We start from the raw sequence: 21,874 nt of genomic DNA on the forward strand, positions 1-21,874 counted from the left end.
CAATTTACTAAATTTATTTTAACATTTGTTTCCTCTATCATTTATTTATTTTTAATCCATATGTTTTACTCGTCTGAAGGACCTTATTCCTATTCTGGGCTCCCAATATTTCGATTGTTTAAATGAGCTGTCCAGACGGGTTAAGTTAGATTCAGGGTAGTTTTAAGTCTACAAATTTCAAACTTTCTGACAGCTGCATCTTGTCAAAGGAGAAAAGACTACATAGTCCTTGATTTTCCATTGGCAAAAAAAAAAAAAAGAAAAAAAAAATTCAAGTGAGTTTATTTCCTGTCCTCACTGTCCCTTAAATCATGACATTCAAATACATGTATTTGTCCAGAAATAAAGCCGTCAGTTTTTTTCTTATGCCTTGAATTTTACATATAAATTTACTTTTAGTTAAGCTGGGTCTCTGAAGGATAATACATTAGCCACACACTGACAACTCACACGAAGCAAAAGTTGACCGTTGTCTCATAGTGGACTTCCACAGACTGAGGCAATTTGAACATAGTGCTTACGAAAAGTATGGTTTTAATCCATTTGTGAGCTATTAAACTTTTCAAAAAGAAAAGAAGAAAAATTAGGCTCATACTAAGATCCTAAATAGTTTAGAAAATGCATCCATGATTACAGAGCACATCAAACACAAAAAGCAATTTAGAAAAGTCCATTCTACTTATGTTGGGAGCAGTCAGAATGTCTTTGTAAAGACAAGGCTGATCATTCCAAGTGTTGTGTGGCTGATTGCTACAAAAAGGAAGATGAGTTATTTTGACTATAATTAAATAATTTAATCACTTTAGGAACTGGGGAAAAGAGACATTTATACTGGATTCAAAGACTGTCAGAAGTCAAAACGGGAAATTACATTAAAGAACGGTAAGAACTGACACTGCGTCCTTTTAGCTTGATACTGACAGAAGCTTAAAAGGCAAAAAAGTAAAAAACTGATATAACAGCCAAACTACTGTTTGTTTTGGTAAATTATAGTGTTTTAAGTCACACTCAAAAGCAAGATAACTTAGGAATTTCAATGTTTAGATACTATCAGCTTCAATGTTTGAGATGCCAAAACTGGGTAAATTATAATATCCACGGCTGGCAGATAAATAGTACTTTTATGAAAACCACAAAATGATCCTTTCAATATAAGAGAAAATAAAATACTACATCTTTGAAACTATTCAAATAGTTGAGGATAGCAATTCAGTTAGGTAATATTAAAACTGCTTTGGATTTAGCAATTGCACTACTGATAACGTAGTTACCATGGGTCTGACCTGAGGAACTACAATAAAAGTCATCCTGGAAAATTCTGGAGCGCAAATTTACCCTTTAGTACAGCATGAACATTTAGACTGATGCTGTCCTAGCTTGGCAGGGCCCCCAGGTAATGCCTGTTCCCTCCAGAACCCACTTTTATACCCAGGCTTCAAAGAATCACGACAGATAAAAGTCCAAGGAACAAGCATCCATAATCATACACAGTCTGCTCTGTATCTCATATTTCTCTGTTGTGACTGAAAAATAGGGGAATGATGTTGGTAGAACATAGAAGTCTTTCCGGCCTCTATGCAGTGATTTCACATCATGTTAATGTTTGGAACCAACCAGGGGTAAGCTTTCTTATGATTAAGAGCAAGCCTTAAAAAGCAATGCCATGAGGCTCTTAAGAAAAATGTTAAATAGCTTCAGATAGCGACTAGCTTAGTGACTTCAAGAACTGCTACAATCTCCATTATGTTGGGTTAAAAAGTGAGGTTGGGAGTATGAAAGCAAAAACTTGGAAGATATCTACTTCTGTATTAAAACAATGGACAATGCAGAAAGCTATACCCTTGATCAGATTTTTAACTTTGATAAAAGTAGTCTTCATTAGAATTGAATGCATTCAAGGACACACATCTCCAAGGAGAAAGGACAAGGACTGACTATGGTGCTCACTGTAAATGCCAGTAGAGGTTTAAGTGTGCTAGTAGTGCCACTAGGATTGTTGATTTTGTTCGTGCTCTGGTTACAAAGTTCTATAGGTATTTAGTGATCTGTTCTTAAGCCTATTTTTCCCATAAGCCCTGTTTGTTATTTTTAATATCATTTTTGTCAAACTTAAGGTTTCTTGGTAATGCGTTTATGATACTATAGCAGAAATGTTTGTATCTCAAAAATACTCAGGAAACAAATCAGCATAATCAAATTAGCAGAAACAAACTGAAGAATCAGGCCCACAAATATTAAATAGTTACTGAAATTAATTAAATAGAGAATATAAAATAGACAGGCATAAAGCATGACCAGAGTGAAAGATTTACATTGAAAAAAATGTAAATCACATTGGAAATATTACAATTCTGAATTTGTTGTGTTTAATAATTTCACAAAGGAGCAAAATTGACAGAAAATAAGTAATCCTGCTCCATTACTATCAAAATACCTAACTACAGTGTTCAAATGCCAGAAATAATCTGAGTAGTCTTTACCTATTAACCCAATTAATACTCACTGCAATCCTATTCCTCACATCCCCCATTTCATCAACAAGGAAAGTAAGGTACAAGGAAGTTCTACATCTCTCAGAAATTGCTAGAACAAGCAGACAAAAAAATCCTTAACTATAGGAAGATTTGTATAACACAATCAGCAAGTTTGATCTAATGAAAATATGTAGAGCTTTGCATCCAAGAATTGGAAAGTATACACTTTTCAATCATTCATAGAGATTTTGTATGACTACAATACAATTAAAGCAGAAATAAAAAACAAAATGATAAGCTGAAATATGCCAAACATTTAGAATTTAAAAGCATGCTTCTCTGATTTGGAAAAGACTGAGGAAAATCAGAATACAGGGTAAGGATTACATTTTAAAACTTCAACTTCTGTGTGACACCAAAGGGAGAGACAATTATTTGGTGCAAAATTTATATTCTGGGTAGTGCATTATCTAATTTAATTTGTTTGGTCAGTTTATTAGAACACCATAATTATATGGAATCTTGAATGGGGAGTGAGATATTGTTGGTTTGTACAGTTTGTACAGTTTGTACAGTATGGTGTCCCTAATACATCCCAGAGTAATTTGAGCAGAGAATAAAAAAGTATTTGCAAAGTCCCTTTGGGGGACTAGGGAGATAGGAGGAACTATTCAACTTTCCCATCTGGGCAATTGCTAGTATTCTCACAAGCAGTGGGGACAAGCCCCTTCATCTTGGGGCTCACCCCCATGAAAATTATTCCCATAAAAAACAGGCTAGGTAAACTTACAATTATGCTTAACAGTCATCCCCAGAGAACCTCTTTTGTTGCTCAGATGTGGCCTTCTTTCTAAGCCAGCTTGGCAGGGGAACTCACTATCCTCTCCACTGTGTGGGACATGACTCTCAGCAGTGTAATTGCCTTAGCAATGTGGGAAAGGACTCCCAGGGATGAGCTGGGACTTGGCATCATGGGACTAAGAAAGCCTTCTGGACATATGAGTTTTTTCTTTTTCTAAAATGCTGCAAATGTTCTAAAAATGATCATGATGATGAATACACAATAATGTGACATATATTATGAGCCACTGATTTATACTATGGGTGGACTATATATGTGTGAGGAATTCTCAATAAAAAAATTTTTATTTTTTTTTGCATGGGCAGGCACCAGGAAATGAACCGGGGTCTCTGGCATGGCAGGCGAGAACTCTGCCTGCTGAGCCACCGTGGCCTGCCCTAATAAAAATATTTTTTTTAAAAAAGCATGTTTCAACAGAAATCAAAGGTGAGAGGCTAAATTATAAAAGAAATAAAAAATATGTATAAATGAACAATAAAAAATCACTATCAACATTTGTGGGATGCAAGTAAACAGCAGTATTTAAATGAGAAATTTGTAATTTTGAATGTTTGTATTAGAATATGAGAAAGGTTGAAATGAGATAAGTATCTGTAGAACATTTTTAAAAAGGCAATAAAGTAAATTCAAATACATTGATGAAAGGAAGGAGGGAAGGAAGGAAAGGAAGTGAATAAGATAAGAAAAAGAAAGGTAAAGGATTGGAAGAAATAAAACTATCATTATTCATTTGTGATACAACCATCTCTATAGAAAACCTGAAGTAGAAGTAAAAAGAGAATCTACCAAGGTGCCTGGTTCTAATATTAATATATAAAAGACAATGTATGCTATATGTCACATCAATTAAGTCTTAAAAACACAATACTGAATGAAAAATAAATCAAGTCAGGAGAACATAAGTGAAATCATTATTTTGTTTGTATAAAGGTGAAAAAAGGGGGAAGATGATAAAATATACTATTTGGAGACATGATACATACACATGTGGTAAAATTATGAAAGGTAGGAAGTGGATGATTAACATAAAATTCAGCAAAACTTTACCTCCAAGGTAGGGATAAGGAAAAGGACTCAGTCAGGGAGGGAGACTTGATTTTATTTCTTAATAAGAAATAAGATTTTATTTCCTAAGATAGGAAATGGACCAACAAATGATTTTTTGTTATTTTCCTTTACACTGCACGTATATGTTATATACATATATACACATATAGATATATTTATTCATTTTTCTTTTTAATTTAAGAAAGGGCTCTAAAAGGTAAAATATCAAAGCATTAACAATAGTTGGAGACTGTTGCGTTTTTTTCTTTTATTTTGGTTGTTGGTATATTCAGATATTTCTACAACGAATAAGAACAGCTTTTATAATAAGAAAAGGCCATAAAAGTAATTAATTAAAAAACATTAAATGAAAAAAATTACACATCGATAATAAAATATTTGATAAAGAATCATACATTTGCTCTATATATATCTCTGGGACACATATACTGATTTTATCTCATCTAACCCAAAATGTTGGGTTTTCAAAATTTTTTTGAAAAATGTGTCAAGAATTTATTTTAATTGAATAACTTTTTAAATATATTGGGGAGGTGGCTACCTAATAGAAATTTATGGTGAATTTATAAAAATTTTGCTAACTTTATCACCAAATCAATATATCTTCTGGAAAAGTAAATATTCCCAATCAAAATCAAATGCAGAATATTATTCAGCTATAAAAAGGAATGAAGTTCTGATACATGCAACACATGAATCAACCCTGAAGACATCATGTTGAGTGACATAAGCCAGATATAAAAGGACAAATATATTGTATGAGCTCACTGATATGAAATAATTAGAACAAGCAAACTCATAGTCAAAATCCAGAATACAGGTTATCAGGGGACAGAGTGGAGATAAGGAACAAGGATTTAAGGTTTGAAATGTACAGAGTCAGTGGGATGATGGAAAAGTTTTGGTAATGGTAGCACAATATTGCAAACATAATCAACAGCACTGAATTATATATTTGAATGTGGTTATAAGGGGAAATTTTAGGTTGTAATATGTTATTAGAATAAAAATTTTAAAAACCCATCAAACTGTATAACACAAATAGTGAACCCTAAGTTAAACCATGGACTACTGTTAATAATAAAATTATGAAAATGTGCTTTCATCAATTGGAACAAATGTACCACATCAATATAAAGTGTTAACAATAGGGAGGTATAAAAATCATTTTATACCATTTTTCTGTAAACCCACAACTTCTTTAATTAAAATATCAAATATAGTTGAGAATACGTATTTCAATACATTTAGATAATTTTAGAGGAAGGCATATCTAATATATACTCAGTCTTTAAGAAAGGAATTTGGCAGAACTGGGTAAATAACTAATTTACACTATTTCCCAAATAAGCTCATCTCCAACTAATTTGGCAAAAGTGCGAGAAATCTATGAAAGCATAAAGCTTTTCCCCATGTAAAGTGAGGCTGAGAATGCCAAAATAGCCCTGGGCAGTAAAGAATGAATACTGTTATTTAACAGCCTAATTTTATTTACTCTGAATTGATGACTTTTACAAAAAGAAAATTCAGCTTCTAGGGAAAACACATATATAGCCACAAGAAGATACAGCACAAGCTTTAGAATATCCCTAATTGGCCATAAAGTCCATTTAGGGAAAATCTTTTAAGAGGACTTATAAATGCATGCCTTCAACTACAGCCTCACTGTTATCAACCTGAGTGAATGAATTAGAAGTCAGGCAAGCAGTATGAAACTCTATCTTTTCAATTACAAGTAGCCAAACTCTTCTGGATGTTGAACAGTCTTCTCAAACTTTCAAGAAGTAGACATTCTCTTTAAAAAAATATTAAGAAAGAGTCACGATCACCTAAAACCATCCTCCTAGTATATGTCACTGGTCTAAATCTCCATGTTCTTACCCTGGTGATTGAATAAATAAACACTGAAGATTCTCTAATCTTAACTTCTCATCTCTACAACTGTTGACACAGAATGAAAACGATCACAAAAGTTAAGTCCTCTTTGTGGCTACATCAGAAAGGAGAACTTGGGGACCAGCAGTCTGGGAGGATCTGTGAGGGACATTAAAAACGGAAATAAAAGAAAGACTCACACTTTCGCCTTACCTTTTCAACATCTGCTTTTGTAACATTTATGTCAGCATCCATTTTCTCAAAGTACTGCTGAGCTCTGTCTGCTTCTTTGCAATCCCGCTCAAATCGTCTTTTACTCTAAAAGCAGAGGAAAATGGTGGTAGAGAAAGTAATTATTTATGAAATCATGAGATTCACCTGAAAAGATACAATTTTATTTTAATCCTCAAACGAGCATGATTCTGTGAACAGATTTGTATCATCAATGTCATAATTTCAGGAAGTAATTTTAAAATCTGCATTTATTTCCATCAAAACTGTATAATCTTTGCTCTTTCCATATGACTTTTAGAAAAATATTTACTTGAGTTCTTTTTTTTATTAAATTTTGTATTTATTTTTTAAATACCAAAAAACACCAAACAAATGCAAACATTCGTAACTTTGGATCATTCCGTTCTTACATATATAATCAGTAATTCACAATATCATCACATAATTGCATGTTCATCATCATGATCATTTCTTGGAACATTTGCATCTATTCAGAAAAAGAAATAAAAAGAAAACAGAAAAAAATTCATGCATATCATACCTCCACCCCTCCCCCTCACCGAAACTTGAATTCTTTTAGTTCTTAAACAAGAAGTACATTAAGTTCAAATTAGAAAAATCTATAAAGACATTTTGTTTTTTATAAATCGATTGAAGATTAAATTAAATACAAAGTAGAAAATTCTTTAAAGACATATCTTCAGCTGTTTTGTTTTTCACTTACTGATTCAAGTTGTTTCCAACAAGTCTCTATGTGCTGCTGTGCCTTACGTCCATCATGAAAGTGCTGGAAGGAGGAAAATACACCAGAGATTTAGTAACCCCTCTTTCTCATTAGAGATGAGAAAAAAAAATTCATCTGCTTAAATAATATTTACATTTTCAATATCTAGAATATGCACTCCAAAGAGACTTACAAATTAAAAAACAACTAAACATGGAAATAAAAGAAAGAATAGGCATAGAGTTCCCTTTGAATTTCGAGATATAATAATACTGAATTCTAAGGCTTATATACTCTACTTGTAAAAACTACAGGAGTGCTTTAAGATAGGAACAACATAGATTATTTTTTAAAAGGCTTATTGAGATAAAATTCATATACCATCCAAAGCATGCATTTAAAGTACACAAATTCAATGGTTTTTAGTAAAACAGAGCTGTACAATGATCACCGCAATCAATTTCAGAGCACTTTTATCACCTTAAAAAGAAACCCCACACCCAATAGTCATTCTTCCCAGCCCTAGGCAGCCAGTGATCTACCTTACGTCTATAAATTATGTTTTTCTGGACATTTTATATAAATGGAATCATACCATATATTGGCTTTTGTGTATGGCTTCTTTCACTTAGAATAATATTTTCAAAGCTCAACCATTCTAATAATTTCATATAACTTTTCATACAGTATTTCCTTTTGTATTTGGCTTATTTCACTCAATATGATGTCTTTTAAGGTTCATCCATGTTGTAGCGTGTGCTTTGCATTTCTTTTTAATGCCACAATATTGGAACCTCTTGCCCTCTGGTTCTGATTAGATTTACCAGAGAGAGTCTCTGGCATCTCAGAGGGTAAGAGCCTATACCTGTGCCTTCCCTGGTTTAGATGGCATGGTGGGCTGGGTATCTCAACCAAACACCACAGCTCTCCTCATACAGCTAATTTTTAAAGTTCCTGTCATATTCCCTGCTTACCCTGAGACCTAAAGGTCATAGCAGTTACCCACAGTTACTGGCCGTGGGGTGCTATATCATCCCTTATTGCTTTTCCTGAACCCTATCCACAATGTTGTAAATGCTCCTTCTAATAAATTATCTTCCTTCAATTACTCTTTTGAATGTGCTGTTTTCTGCCTGAGAAGATAAGCACTGGTGGGGGGTGGGGGGAAATGTACTATGGAGAAGGGAAGTAAAAGAATAACAGTTATGAAGAGGTCTCTTTAAGTACAATCTCACAGATATTTATTTTACCTTGTCAAAAACTCTGAGTTAACTAAGTTACAAAAGATAGCTGACTACTGGGTAGGTTGAGGAGTATGGGGAGACAAAATTAGACTTTTCTTTTAAAAAAAGAACACTGCTCCTTTAAAAGGGAATGTTTTCTTTTCAGGTCACATTTCACTCTGCACCTCTTTACAGCAAGTTTTATCCATCCACCAATTTTTTGGTCTCTATGAAACTAAAGAGGAGCCACTTGGGGCTTCATCTTTCAACTCTCATAAAGGACAAAGAGCTAAAACAGGAAAAATGATAGAGTCTAAAGCAAAAAAGGATCAATGCTTTGGAAAAAGTTAGAAGTAGAGCTGAGGGCCGTGTTAGGAAAACTCTTAACTCTGGAGGACATACAAAATGCAAATGGGCTCACTGAAAGTGGTAAATACTGCTATAAAAAAGATGGGAGGGCTGGGAGGACAACTCTGCTAGTGAAATTATGCCCTCCTGACTATGTGGGACATGACATCTAGGGGCACAAGTCTCCTTGGCGACATGAGAGATGACTCCCAGGGTTGAGCCTGACCCTGGTACTGTGGGATCAACAATGTCATCCTGAACAAAAAGGGGGAAAGAAGTGGAACAAATAAGGTATCAATAGCTGAGAGAGTTCAAATAGAGATATGAGGCTACTCTGGAGGTCACTCTTATGCAAGCTTCAGCTAGACACGGCTAACTAAGATAACTTGCCCAACTCCAACCAAAACCATTCCTGCCAACCCTAAAGATTACCTAGGTAGTTATATAAGAGTCCTCAGAGGTTCCATGCACTAGGGAAACAGTCCAGAAACCTACAACCTCCAGATGGGTCCCCGGACCAGATAAATCCTGAAATGCAGAGGGACCAGCCTTCCACAGCGTCAAGTAGTTCCATCCCCCTACCCCATATTATTGACAGCCCCTTCCAACTTGAAAACGTGAGAATGGGTATAGCCCAAATACCCTTACAGAATGGGAGAAAGATCAAAGGTAATTGTGATATTATACAGAGAAGGTAGGGTTTAACAAATGAATATGATTGTTGAATCATTATATTGATATTTCTTTTAGTTTCCAGTATCTTAGATCAGCTAGAAGTAAAAACCTAAAATTGTAGAATTGTAACCCATATCAAACTCTGAAATCCGTTCTACAACTAATTGTTGCGATGTACATTGAAATTTATTGCATTTTTTGTATATATGTTATTTTTCACAAAAAGGAAAAAACAGTCAACTGTGATGATAAACATATAAATAAATAAAAAGAAAAAATAAAAGAAGAAAAAAAATAAAAGATCAGTAACCGAGAGTTCAAACAGAGTTAAGAAGCTATCTGGAGGCTTCTCCTATACAAGCTTTAGTTAGGATATTGTTGATTACCACAGTTTGCCAAATCCCAACCAAAACTATTCCTGTTAACTCTAAAGAACACATAGGACTGTATCTGAGATTCTGCAAAAGTTTCATACTAAGATTACTTTCCAGAAACTTGCAACTTCCACAGGGTTTCTAGGCCAGATAAGTCCTAAAACCCAGAGGGGCCAGCCTCTCCAAGAACATCAACCAGTTCCATCCACCTATGCCGTATTAGCGATACCCCTCTCCAACATGAAAAAGTTAGAAAGGGCAGAGCCCAAATACCCCTAAGGATCTACAGAGAAGGAGGAGTTATAACAGAAAAGATAGAATTTAACAAATGAGTATGACTGCTGAATCATTATGTTGATATTTCTTTTAGTCTCCAGTGTTTTAGGGCAGCTAGAAGGAAAAAAGTAAAATTGTAGAACAGTAACCCATATTAAATTCTGAAATCTGTTCTAGAACCACTTGTTGAAATGTGCTTTGAAATTTATACTTTTTTGTATTTTTATTTCATAATTCAAAAATGTTTAAAAAAAAAAAAAGATGGAAGGTGGAGTGGGAGGTTCTCCAGGAAAAAGAGAGCAAGAGGCAGGGAAGCAGAAGACCAGGCTCCAGGAGACTCCCAGAGAGAGACAAAGGATCCATTTCAAATCAACTGTGCTAACCAGTACCCTTTCACTGAAGCACCTTCAGTCCAGTAAGCCCCTTTCAGTTCAGAAACATGACTTTCCCTGTCACAGGAACTATCTTCATTTCCCAAGTAAGACCTCAGTGTTCCCTACTATTTGCTGAAAAGATATCACCATTTCAAAAGTTTACTTGGATGTTAAAATAAATTTTGTAGATTGAAATGCTAGTGATCAGTGAAAGGGAGGGGGTAAGGGGTATGGTATGTATGATTTTTTTTTCTGTTTTCTTTCTATTTCTTTTTTTCTGAATTGATATAAATGTTCTAAGAAATGATCGTGATGATGAATATGAAACTATGTGATGAAAAAAAAGGTTTACTTTGAGATTCAAAGACAGGCACAGAAAGAAAAACAAAACACCAGCACCAAATTCAGAGGCTTGCTGTAAGTTTAGCTCTATCTCACATCAACTCTTAAAATTAATATTTTAACAAAACAAAAAGCTCCCTTACAGCCTGCAGCAGTACTGGGTAGAGGGAAGATACACAGTCAAGAGTACAGGCAGAGCTGATAAAGTCACTCACAGGGAAGTTTACTTGACTTTATTATAAAAGGAATCTTCCTTGTTAAAAAGCACCAGAGATTGATTGAAAACCCTTGCAGTAAATTATCTTGCTACTCACTTTAAATGTTTAATAAATATAAATTTATTTTTAAAGAATGACGTGTAACTTTAATGGTGAACTTGCTCTAAAACAATTACCCGAAAACTGCACTTATGCCTGTAACATTTCATTTGGCTTAATAAAAAAAATCTAGGTGTCTGTAATGTTCTTTCTAGTCTTTCTTTCATGATATGTATTCCTCAAAGTTTATTTGGCTACAATGCAAAGAAAAATAAAAACAAAAACCTTCTGTGCTGTAGGATCCCTTATGAAATTAATGGCTGGAACAAAAGGCCTTCTTACTTGTCTGTGTACACCGTGACCTGAACAGCAGGGGTCATTTTTAACCTATTCTAATCGGAAAAGCTATTTTGTTATAAAGTTAAATAAATTAACAAGCTTGCCAGATGTATTTGTTGTTTATTAATAAACAATGACAAAACATTTCTTCTTTGGACAGTGAGCAACTGTGTAACTAAAAAGTGAGCCTCCAAGTTTTAAATAAAGACGAATTGTTCTTTGGAAAAAGATAATAAGCTCTTCTTTCGGAGCCAGGGAGTGAAGTCATCACATCTCTTTTCTCCTATCAGAGAAGAGAAAGGAAATGCCAGCTTTAGAGACTCAGAATGCTCCTTACTTTCTCCTGTAATAAGATGCTTTTTTGTTAGTCTGTTTGTTCTTACTTTTAATTAGTATATTTTCAAGTGGATTTGGTAATATACTTTGAAAAACCTTTTTAATTTTGAAATACTTTCAAACTTGCAAAGCAGTTACAAAAATAAAACAAACTCCATACAGAGAGCGCCAAAATAACCCTATCCTCCCAAATACTCAAACACATCAACTTCAATATTTTACATCTGCCTTATCACTCTAGCTACTATCCATTCTTCTATCAATCCATCTATCTACTCATCTATCTGTATATTTATTTGTCTGTCTGCCTTTTTATCAATCCGTTTTCTGAAAACTTGAATGTAGGTTGTATACATCATACTTTTTGAAACCTTAGTGAGGCCATGTTCATTTCTGAAGAACAAGGATATTCACTTATGTAACTACCTTAAAAGCAGTTATCAAGTTCAAGAAATTTAACAATGGTATAAAGCTTACAGTCTATATTTCATTTTTTTCGTATGTCCCCAAATGACCTTTTGTGCCTTCTCATCTCCCTGGATGAATCCTGCCCAGGATCATGTATTGCCTTTAATTGTCATTGACTCATTAGGGGCTTTATTTGTTTTACTGTGGGAACATATATAAAAACAAGCTTCCCATCCCAACTCCCAAACATACCATTCAGTGGGATTAATCACTTCCACTATGTTGGGGTACCCTTACTACCTCCCATTACTAAAACTTTCCCATCTCTCTGAACAGACACCTTATACCCTGTTTCCCCTGACCTCTGCCCCTGCCAACCCATAGTATAATTTCTGTCTCTATGAGCTTGCATATTCACCAATATTTTCCTCATAGTTGCCATGGGGCTTAAATGTAACATCCTGAATCTATAACACTCTTGTTTGCTTTGATGCCAACTTAACTTCAATAGTATATACAAATTAGGTTCCCATATCCCTCCATCTCTTCACCTCTATGAAGTTCTTGCCATAAATTACATGTTTATACATTATGATTCCCAAACCATTGATTTATCATTACATTGTATGCATCTGCTTTTTAGATCCTGTGAAAGTAAAAAGTGGGTTACAAACCAAAAATAAAATAGTACTGGAATTTTTATTTACCACGTTATTACCATCACTGGAGGTCTTTATTTCTTCTTGTGGCTTTGATCTATTGAGTATTGTTCTTTCCTTTCAACATCTTTAGCATCTCTTGTAGGGCCAGTCTAGTCGTGATGAAGTCCTTCAGCTTTTATCTGGGAACTGAACCTGGGTCTCTGGCACGGCAGACGAGAATTCTGCCACTGAGCCACCACTGAACCACCCTCTCCCTAATTTTTTTTTTCCATACCCCTTACCACTCCTTTTCATTGGCCACTAGTATTTCAATCTACTCACTTTATTCTAACCTTTGTTCCCCCTATTATTTATTTCTTATCCATATTTTTTACCCATCTGTCCATATCATAGATTAAAGGAGCATCAGACACAAGGTTTTCACAATCACTCAGTCCCATGGCAAAAGCTATATCATTATACAATCATCTTCAAGAAACAAGGCTACTGGAACACAGCTCTACAGTTTCAGCTATTTCCCTCTAGCCACTCTAATACACGTAACCTAAAAAGGGGATATCTATATAATGCATAGGAATAAATTCTCCAAGTTCACTCATTAATGACAGTTCATATCAGTGAGACTATACAGTACTTGTCCTTTTGTTTCTGGCTAATTTCACTCAGCATAATGTCCTCAAGGTTCATCCATGTTGTTACATGCTTCATGACTTTATCCTGTCTTACAACTGCATAATATTCCATCGAATGCATATACCACAGCTTGTTTAGCCACTTATCTGTTGATGTACATTTGGGCTGATTCCATTTTTTGGCAACTGCAAATAATGCTGCTATAAACATTGGTGTGCAAATGTCCGTTTATGTCCTTTCCCTCATGTCCTCTGAATAGACACTTAACAGTGATATTGCTGGATCATATGGCAATTCTATATTTAGCTTTCTGAGGAACCACAAAACGGCCTTCCAGAGTGGTTGCACCATTTGACATTCCCACCAACAGTGGATAAGTGTGCCTCTTTCTCCACATCCTCTCCAACAATTGTCATTTTCTGTTTTTTTGATAATGGCCATTTTGGGGTGTGAGATGATATCTCATTGTGGTTTTGATTTGCATTTCCCTAACAGTCAGGGAAGTTGAACATCTTTTCATGTGCCTTTTATCCATTTGTATTTTCTCTTCTGAGAAGTATCTGTTCGTGTTTTTTGCCCATTTTTAAATTGGGTTCTCTTTTTGTTGTTGAGTTGAACAATCTCTTTATATATTCTGGATACAAGACCCTTATCTGATATGTTGTTTCCAAATATTGCCTCCCATTATGTAGGCTGTCTTTTTACTTTCTTGACATAGTTTCTTGAAGCACAAAAGCGTTTAATTTTGACTCTCCTTCATTTAAAAGACAATTTTGCCAGACATAGAATTCTTGGTTGGTAGTTTTTTGCTTTCAGAAATTTAAGTATGTCATCCCACTGCCATCTTGCCTCCATGATTTCCAAAAAGAAATCAGCATTTATTCTTATTGAGGGTCCTTTGTATGTGACATGTTGCTCTCCTGTGGCTTAGAATTCTCTATCTTGGCATTTGACAGTTTGATTATGGTATCTGTGGTATGGTCTATTTGGAGTTATCCTGTTTGGAATTCATAGAAGGTTTTGGACTTATATTCATGCTTTTTGTTAAATTTGGGAAGTAGCCAGCCGTTATTTCTTTGAGTATTCTCTCTGCCCCTTCCTATCTTTCTTCTCCTTTTGGGACTCCCACAATGCATATATTGGTACACTGGATGGTGTCCTACAAGTTCCTCAGGCCCTGTTCTCTCTCTCTTTTTTTATTCTTTCTTCTTTTTACTTTTTTTCCATTCTTTCTTCTTTCAGCTACTCATACTGGATGAATTCAATTCTGCCAGCTCCAATCTGCTGTTGAACACTCTGGGAAATTTTAAATTTCTTTTACTGTGGCCTTTAGTATGGTTTGGTTCCTTCTTTTCATAATTACCACCTCTTTTTAGATACTCTCTTTGTGTTCATCTACAGTTTTCCTGATTCCTTTTGGTTCTTTGTCCTTGTTTTCTTTGAGTTCTTTGACCATTTTAAAAGTCGTTGGTATGTCCCGGGTCTGGTCTTCTTCACTGATGGTTCTAATGCTTTCATTTTTTCAATTGCCTAGGTCATTGCTTCCCATTTCTTTGTTTGTTTTCTAAACTTTTGTTGAAACCTGGATATTTTGATATTTCAACGTGTTAGCTCTGGAATTTAGACTCTGAGGCATCTGTTCCTGAAGCCTGCATACAGCTTGTACTATGACAGAGCCTTCCTGTTGGAAGCTAACCAAAAAAAAGAAAAAAGAAAAAAATGAAGACATCTTTCTACTCTTTGCAGACTGATCTTTGAGTACTCTTCTTTAGGGCTTATCCATACAATCAGTTCAGAAAACAGCTCAAGGCCAAAGTATAGAGGCCTTCCAGATCTTTTCTGTGCATGAGTCTCCTTTTAGGCATGCATATGTGGTCCTAGAAATTCCCCTGTTTACACAGAACAAATGTTCCCGCTTCCCTAGGAAAGAGTTTCCTCAGTCCTGGGCACTGCACAGTGTGTCCCAGAGCCAGCAATCTCTTGCCCCAGGCAGCAGAACTTTGCTGTTCTCCCATAGCATTCTATAAGAGAGTTCCATGAGTCACTTTCTACAAGCAGGGCAAGTTCTGGGATGGCGAGTACCTCAGGCCTCACTCAGACAGATTGGGCCAGATAGAAACACTCCTGGTATGTATACAAGGATTACTCTGCTGGGTCCAGAACTGGGACCAGGAATCTGCACTGGGAGAATGGGACAGCTCTACACTGATCTGGTGAGGGCTGGAGGAGAGGTCAGCCAGGGAACCAGGAGATCCTACTGCTTTTAGGTAGCTTTTTTCTTGATTTGGCACTCCTCTTATTACTGAAGTCCTTTAACTGTTTTCTGGAGCTTTGAGAGAGATGGTTCTGCCAGTTCTTGGTGGTTGTTCAAAGCTTGTGTGTGCGTGTCGGGGGGAGATAGAGCCCTAAAGTACCTCATTCTGTCATCTTCCTGTAATAAGATGCTTTTAAGTTCTTTTAAAACATAATATGTCCACCAGTAGATGAATGGATAAATAAAATGTATATATGAACAGAAATTATTCAGCTGTGAAAAAGAGAAGTCCTGATATATACAATAACATCATGTTGAGTGAAATAAGCCAGACACACAAGGACAAATATTGAATGATATCACAGATTTGAAACAATTAAAATAAGCAAACTCATGGAGTCAGGAAATAGAATACAGGTTACCAGGGGAAGGTGTGAGGATGAGGAAATAGGCACCTATTTGGAATGATGGAAATGTTTTGGTAATGGATGGTGATGGAAGCACAACATCACGAACGCAATTAACAGCACTGAAATATCTCACTGAATATGATTATAAGGGGAAATGTTAAATTGTACATATTGGTAACAGAATAAAAATTTTAAAAAATTCATGGTAGTACACTATGGTAGTTCATGTCAGGGAACTCTAAGTTAAACCATGGATTTTAGTGAACAGTATAATCATAAAAATATGCTTATCATCAATTACAACAAATGTTCCACACCAATGTGTGGTGTTGGTGGTGGGGTGGTGTATGGGAATCCTAAATTTTATGCGTGATTGTTCTATAAACCCATAGCTTTTCTAATAAAAATAATATTTAATTAAAATACCCAAAAAAATGCCCAATGGTATCTGAGGTGACAACTAAGCTTATTATCTCCATTCACCTCAACTTTTTAGTTCAACCTTTGTGTGTACTAATAAAAGCATCTTTCAAAAATTTTTTAGAAGGAAAGATAGACAATAAAGACTGAGATGGAATAATCTAGGAATGCCTAGAGTGTATAATGATAGTGAATAAATGTACAAACTTAAAAATGTTTTTGCGGGAGGAAGAACAAAGGAATGTCAATACTGTAGGGTGCTGAAAATCAATGGTAATTAATATTTTAAAATTTCAACTTAAGTGTGAGACTAAAGCAAAAAATGTTTATTTGGTACAAAATTTATATTTTGACTAGTGCATTTCCTAATAAAACTTATGTGGGCAGCTTAACTGAACACCATAGTACATGGAACCTTGAATAGTACATGAGATTTTGTAGATTTGTCTAGAGTGATGCCTTAATAAATCCCAGAGTGATTTGAACAGTGAATAAAAAAGTATTTGCAAAGTCCCCTTGGGGGAATGGTGAGAAAGGGGGAAAATTCAACTTCCCCAAGTGGAGAATTCCTGATATTCTCAAAAGCAGTGGGAACAACCAAAGCAATAGGCTGAGTCCCCAATCCTGGAGTTTGTTCATATGAAACTTAATCCTGCAAAGGATAGGCTAAGCCAACTTAAAATTAGGTCTAAGAGTCACCCCCAAGAGAACCTCTTTTGTTGCTCAGATGCGGCCTCTCTCTCTCTCAGTCAACACGGCAAGCAAACTCACTTCCCTCCCCGTCTCTACATGGGACATGACTCCCAGGGGTGTGGACTTTCCTGGCAATGTGGGACAGAAATCCTAGAATGAGCTGGGACTCAGCATCAAGGGATTGAGAAAACCTTCTTGACCAAAAGGGGGAAGAGTGAAATGAGACAGAATAAAGTGTCAATGGCTGAGAGATTCCAAATAGAGTCAACAAGTTATCTTGGAGGTTATTCTTACACATTATATAGATATCATCTTCTTAGTTAAGGTGTAATGGAGAGGCCAGAGGGAACTGTCTAAAAATGTAGAGCTGTGTTCCAGTAGCCACGTTTCTTGAAGATGATTGTATAATGATATAGCTTTTGCAATGTGACTGTGTGATTGTGAAAACCTTGAGTCTGGTGCTCCTTTTATTTACCTGATTGACAGACGAGTAAAACATATGGATTAAAAATAAATAAATAATAGAGGGAACAAATGTTAAAATAAATTTACTAGATTGAAATGCTAGTGATCAATGAAAGGGAGGGGTAAGGGGTATGGTATGTATGAATTTTTTTCTGTTCTCTTTTTATTTCTTTTTCTGAATTGATGCAAATGTTCGAAGAAATGCTCATGATAATGAATATACAACTATGTGATGATATTGTGAGTTATTGATTACATATCAAGAATGGAATGATCATATGGTAAGAATGTTTGTGTTTGAATGTTATGTTTAATTAAAACAAAAAACTTTCATTAAAAAAAAAAAAGGTTCCTGAGTGACCAGGGTCAGTTGAGATAAAAATCAGAGAACCTAAAATAAGCAAGCCATGAACTTAAAGAAAAATTATAATGACAGAGTTTCTAAGAAGACTTTACTGTACAGCAAGAAATCATATTTAGGTTGAATAGATAAAGTGAGAATGTTTATTAAGTACACTCTACAATTTGGTACAATAGCTGCTATCTCTCTCTCTCTCTCTCTGTATATATATATATATATATATATATATATAAGCATTAATGATTAAAACTACATAAAAAGGCAAAGTAGGTCATAGAGGTGAGAATAGCCACTTCAAAAATATAAAATAAAAAAAAGCCAAAAATAAAAGAATAAACATTCAACTAAGAAAAGTATACCATCTGGAATTTCAAATAAAACTCAGATTCCACAGATGAAAACAAAGAAACATAAGGACTTAAAAAGGGTAAAGAAAAAAAAAGTTTCCTGAAAACACGTTTTGTGACAAATGTAATTTCTTCAAAATCGGCTATAAACAGTATAGCTTGCTTTAACATAAGCAGCTTCCAAGCCTGACTTTGAATTCCCCAAATTAAATTTAACTATAAATCTGTGTGGTAAAGAAATATACATGGGTTGGGTGGAAAAACTAAAATTCACCTTAATCTTGCTTGGGTGAGGCTTCCTCATCCTTACTTAAATCCCAAACCATGAACCCAGAAACATTAGTGACAGAAATAGATTCTGCTATTATTAAGGGCTGTTATCCCAAATCCATTTACAAGAAAAATATCTTCTCGATGACCCTGTGTAAAGTTTCCTAAAACACCAGGCTCCCAGTGCCATGCCCAGGGGCTCAACCTCGCGATAGTCAGGGCTGGAACAGGCAACCTGCCCTGACCTGCACATAGGCCAGGGTCAGACCTGAGCAGCACACAAAGCTCAGTTCCCTTCACTCCCACTCCTCACACCTCTTTTCTCTGTAGTTCTACTATTCTTGGATGGGCGTTTGCTACCTACCACTCTCTACATCCTGCAATTTATTTGTTCTTCAGCAGTCTTTTTCATCTGTTCTTCAAAATAATCCCTTCTTTCACATTCCTTAAAATTCTAATTCCTTTGAAGAATCAACTCTTAGGATGAAAGAATCAACTTGGAACAATCGATATTAAACAGCAAATGACTAATGTCCTTCACTTGATCCCTCCAAGGATATAAAGCTGTTACTTCCAAAGCAAAACTAGCAGAAACTCCACTAACAAGAGTTCAGGTAGAAGACCAGACTGATGGGTGAAACACTTTCAGGACAGAAATCCTTCCCTGGGTTGAAAGGTCTTAAAGTCTAATTTGATCATTCATTTAACAAATGTTAATGACATGCCTACCACATGCATGGTGCTGCTTTAGGTATGAGGAAAAGAATATGAATTTGTAAAGTCTCTTATCTTAATGAAACTTAAGTTGATACAGTGGTAAGAGGAACAGGATAAGGGAATAGAAAGGGATGGGGGCTGGTAAAGGGTTACTATTTTAGACAGGGTGACCTGGGAGGGACATTTAAGTAGAGACCTGAAGAAAGTGAGGGAATGAGTTTGCAAAGGCCTCGGGAACCACCATTCTTAGCATCCAGAATAGCAAAAGTATATGATCTGAAATGTGAAAGGGTGTGGCATGTTCAAGGGACAGCAAAATGCCAGGGCAAGTAGACTGATGTGAATGGGGTGGGTTAGTGGAAGGGGATTAGGTAAGAAAAGTTGGCAAGAGTTAGACACAGACAGCCTTAGAAGCCGAGTGAGCATGATGGGAAGTTACTGGAAGATTTAAGAAGGGAAGTGACAAAGTCTGATTTGCACTTTTAAAAGGTCATGTTGGCTACTATATGGGAAATTTACTGAAGGGGAGAAGAGTGGCAGGGTGATCCAGGGAAAAGGCTGCTATAAGGAGAGTGGACCACTGGCCGACTGAAGAAGAGGATGGGAAGGCGGCTTGGGGGATTAGACGTTGTTTTTGGACCCATTAGCAGGGTCATTGTATTGCACAACTCTGGGTAATGTCATCCATGCTGTTGCTGGCTCCAGGGGCCTCATTTAAAATGGTGCAGTGGGATGATGCTGCATTAGGTATCTAAAGAGACTTCACACAGGTGATCGGGTTTAAGATAATCAGGTGAGATATAAAATATTAGTCAAGTAATTCTCATAATTCTTAGAAGAAAAGGAAGGTATAATTCCAGCTTACAAAGAAGAAACACAAAACTCAAGGTCACATTTCAAACCCATGAAATGAAGAACAGAACTTCAATATCCTAATAACATATTATTCCATAAACGATGAAACAAAGTTTCTTCAGTTCACCACACTAAGGGTTTTTATTTGTTTGTTTTGTTTTTAATTTTTATTGCAGCAACATATACACAAATACAAAATTTCCCATTTTTAACCTCTTATAAGCCAGTGATATCAATTCACAATATTGTGCCATCATCACCAACATCAATTACCAACACTCTTTCATCACTCCAAACAAACACTTTGTACTCGGTAAACAATCAGACAAAGGGTTTTATAGGCAATAAAATCACAGTGCAATGCTTGAGGGGTACAGGGCCCATGCTTAATGAACAGAATGCCACTACCTTGTGTTCTTTTCAATCAAAGACAAAACAAAACAAAAATGCACCTTCTAGAGATACTCTAAATCTAAGGATATTAATGTGTATTGGGGAGGGACAGGATAAAACCAAACCATATGGATTTAAAAATCACTGCTTGGCAGTGACACAAAGACAATTCTTGATTTGAGGAGGGGGGTTGGCCTTTGTAATAGCGCAACCCAAAGAAATGACTGACAACTAAAATGTATTCTTTAAAAAAAAAAAGAAAAAAGAAAAGGTTTCTTGCTTTTTAATTTGTGTAAACAAATGCAATGGCTGCAATACAGAAGAACTGCCATGAAAACCAACTGCTCCTTTTCTAGATTGAGAAATTTACAGTCAGTCTTGGTTTTATGTGTTTTCTTCCTATAGGTCCTAGTTTTATAACAGAATATCAACAGTTGAATCTCAATAAGGCTAAATAAATTAGAGATGGATTTATAATTTGTTTTATCTTGCACATAAACTCATTTCAGTTATTGCTTTCCTCAGTGCTAAGGATTATCTATTTGCCATAATATTTTATAAAAATATTTCCTAAGAATATTGGAGTCATCTATGCCGCAGAACTATCTAATAGGGATTAAGTCCTTTTATAACATCCATAAATAGGGTCTATCCAATAACTGATTTTAAAAAGAATGTTGTAGCTTTTAGGGTAGCATCAATTTTCAAAGATTTCAGAAATCTTGAGAAAAAATTTAAATAGTCAACTCAAGTAATGTGGGGTCTGTAGGCATATGAGGTTTGTAAAAGTTTTAGTGAGTCAGAAGGTATTGTCTACTTGTTTCCTTAGAACTCTTTAGATAACTACTGCCAAAAAAGTGATTCTGCTCCTGGCCAACATTTTGCGAGTAATAAACCATATTTTCCAACTGCAGGGTGAAGTTTTCTTAGAGGCTCCTGCCAGAATGTCCTTGTTCCCCTTTGAAGCTACAAAACTCCAGAAATTCCCCATATACAGTTAGTGGTGATCGGAGTCAATGGTGAAAACAAAACCAAACAATCTCTCTAAACTTCTTTAAGAATTTTATTCAACTGACAAAAATCTCTAATAAGAGTATGCTTGTTCTTGTAAGAATATAGGAATATATCTGATATAAACTCTGAATTACCTACATCTCAAATAAGCTATTTCATATCCATGTTTATCATTTCAGTGACATTTTTGA

General features: G+C 35.4%; 1 protein-coding gene across 20 annotated transcripts in view; it reads right to left on the reverse strand.

The window, feature by feature from the left end:
• The window catches only part of FNBP1 (formin binding protein 1), a 152,825-nt gene that overhangs the window by 57,281 nt on the left and 73,670 nt on the right, over positions 1 to 21,874 (reverse strand). For all 20 annotated transcript variants that reach the window (XM_077147100.1, XM_077147098.1, XM_077147097.1 and 17 more), the window contains 2 exons: positions 7,238 to 7,300; positions 6,493 to 6,597 (listed from right to left, as the gene is read on the reverse strand). In XM_077147100.1, the coding sequence (XP_077003215.1) occupies positions 6,493 to 6,597; positions 7,238 to 7,300 (168 nt within the window). The remainder of the gene's footprint in view (positions 1 to 6,492; positions 6,598 to 7,237; positions 7,301 to 21,874) is intronic.

This window comes from Tamandua tetradactyla, chromosome 2 (genome assembly GCF_023851605.1).
Source record: "Tamandua tetradactyla isolate mTamTet1 chromosome 2, mTamTet1.pri, whole genome shotgun sequence".
Lineage (NCBI taxonomy): Eukaryota > Metazoa > Chordata > Mammalia > Pilosa > Myrmecophagidae > Tamandua > Tamandua tetradactyla.